At 39.5% G+C, this 2,500-nt stretch overlaps 1 protein-coding gene across 8 annotated transcripts in view; it reads right to left on the bottom strand.

The window, feature by feature from the left end:
• Window positions 1-2,500, bottom strand: part of Gbeta13F (guanine nucleotide-binding protein subunit beta-1) — a 115,787-nt gene that overhangs the window by 68,560 nt on the left and 44,727 nt on the right. For all 8 annotated transcript variants that reach the window (XM_076193095.1, XM_076193093.1, XM_076193094.1 and 5 more), the window contains one exon: window positions 821-903. In XM_076193095.1, the coding sequence (XP_076049210.1) occupies window positions 821-877 (57 nt within the window). In that variant the 5' untranslated portion in view covers window positions 878-903. The remainder of the gene's footprint in view (window positions 1-820; window positions 904-2,500) is intronic.

Genomic DNA, 2,500 nt, shown 5'->3' with positions numbered 1-2,500 from the left:
AGGATTCACAGACCTGTATTTGGAGATCACGGGATCCCTATGTGAAGAGTTTAAGTGCCGTATTCTTAAACGAAATATCGAGGCCCGAAACTGCACACTTGGACAACGATCAGCCGTATGCTCAAAGGAAGTGCGGTCGACTTTTCTTTAAAAATTTCGGGGGCCCCATATTGTTCAGTGTTTCAGAATACAGTCGTATGTCTCAACCCCTGGGACCGCAAGGGCGAACGAGAGCCCTCTCCTCCTTTGTTGTCCAGTTGGGATATCAGTTGAATAAAACAAGTCTGGTGTCAAGCCAGAATAAAACGATAAAAGTGCACTGCCGTGTTTTTCCCAGACCAAAATCTACTAATACTTCATACATTGAACTTAATACATACTACTCTTGAACCATGTAAAAAAAAAAAAAAAGCAGCTCTTAAACCAACGATTTTTTCAATATATATATATATATATATATATATATATATATATATATATATACATTTTAACAACCACAATGCATTTTAATTCTAAGCCATCAAAGGCCAGCACGCTTGAAATTGAAATGTGGTACTACCCAGGACTCGAACCGGGTATCCTCATGACAAGTGCGACTGACTTTCCAACTAGGCCATCAAGAGAGATATAAGCTAAGCGCATTGTGGTTGTTAAAATGTATCTCTAATAACTGGGACCCATTCAGTGTTGTACATATATATATATATATATATATATATATATATATACACACACACACAACACAATAATGATCAAATTTAATCCCATCTCATCATGGCCAAAAGACAATACATAACGAAAAAAGAAGTCTGGTACTTACTCGTATTGTATTTTTTAGTCGTTCTGCTTCTTGCCGTAAACTATCCAAATCATTCATTTCTATAAATTACAAAACTAAAAAATCTGAAAAGAAAAGAGAAAAAGGCATCATTAGTACATTGTATTGGCAAGAAAAAAATGCAGTTGTATTAATAAATGATGGCAACATTTCCTCTGGTCTAACGTATCCCAACGGCCAAAACAACAGCAGCTGGTCAGCATTTGCCAAAGTCAGTCGTCAATTCCGTTCTGGCTTTAGAACACTATTAAAAGAACCTTTTCGTTAACAGTGACGCTGTATTTTGTAATCATTTATCTATCCGTTATATAACTCTACTGATGTTTAGAGACTTGTTAGTATATGCATTAGGGGAGTGGGAAAGGGGTTTTTAACCCAACAAGTCCTTCCCCTGGACCTGATCTACCCACCCACCAACCCTCATCTCCCTTTAAACATCACAAACTAAATGAAGTGGGTCACATAACCAAAGGTTTGGAGGTCAAATTGGAAAAAAAAAAAAAAAAAAAAAAAAAAAAAAAAAAAATCGACGTTTTATGCCAACATGTATTGTTGGTGGAAAGATTTTTTTAAATCAGCTTATATAGGAAAACCGTTAACGGTCCTCTCCCATTCACCCCCAACTGGGGCCACATCTCGGTAATATAAATAATCAAGTGACCTCAGTTTCATTAGTACTTATAGGCTACCTCCATAAGTTACCAGATACCAAAAAGTGCAATTCCCTTGGGAGTAGGCATATACAATAACCTAATTGTACAAGCTGGAGAGAAAAATAAATTCGACCCAAAAACGACTGTACATTTCTATCAAAAATGAGTCCGAGTTTTTTTTTTTTTTTTTTCAAAAACTGCCCCACGCTCGATAGAGTAAAGTAACAAGTGTCAACAAATCAGTGACAGATCAGCACAGCAGCATGCAAGAAGTCGAATGGGCAAGTCCGTTGCTAACAAATATGTTTTACCACATTCAAGGATTTTGTTCTGGGTTGTTACGGGGTTATAATTATGTTAAAAAACATACAAGGAACATCAACCGAGCGGAAAGAAAGCCATTATGCACTGGCTTGTGACAATCACAAGTACTATTATTAATACTAATACTATTGCGGCTACCCAATAACATAATAATAATAATAATTATCATTATCATCACAAGTAATATTGCCTTCCATGTCAAATTACACGGAAAAAAATAACCAGACGGCTATTAACTTTTTTTTTTTCATTTTGGATAAAATATACCACAATTGGGGAAAAAAATGGATGGCTCATGAAATCTATCTCGCGGTGGACCCAACTCTACTTTCCTAACAAGGCCCCTCCCTCCCCAACTTCCTGGAGGAGCACCTATTGGCCGCCCAGGGTTTCGTGGGTTGTGTCTGTCGCATGTTCGAGACGAGTGCCCAGAAGACGCCCACCCATCCCCGCACCCACCCACTGTCCATCTCCAACTCCCGACGAGAATCACCTGCTCTCGTAAGGTAACAGTGAAAGAGGAGGGAAGAAGGGGACAGAAGGAAGGAGACACGAGTAAGAGGAGGAGGAGGAGCAAGGGGGGAGGAGGGAGAGAGGACGAGGAGGAAGGGGGGAGGACGAGGGGGGGGAGGGAGGGAGAGGAGGAGGAGAGACCCCGGGTGTCACTTTTCATTTCACTCTTGTG

The sequence above is a fragment of the Oratosquilla oratoria genome, chromosome 11 (assembly GCF_046742065.1).
Source record: "Oratosquilla oratoria isolate Oo_2021 chromosome 11, ASM4674206v1, whole genome shotgun sequence".
Lineage (NCBI taxonomy): Eukaryota > Metazoa > Arthropoda > Malacostraca > Stomatopoda > Squillidae > Oratosquilla > Oratosquilla oratoria.
This window is presented reverse-complemented; position numbering and strand designations above follow the sequence as displayed.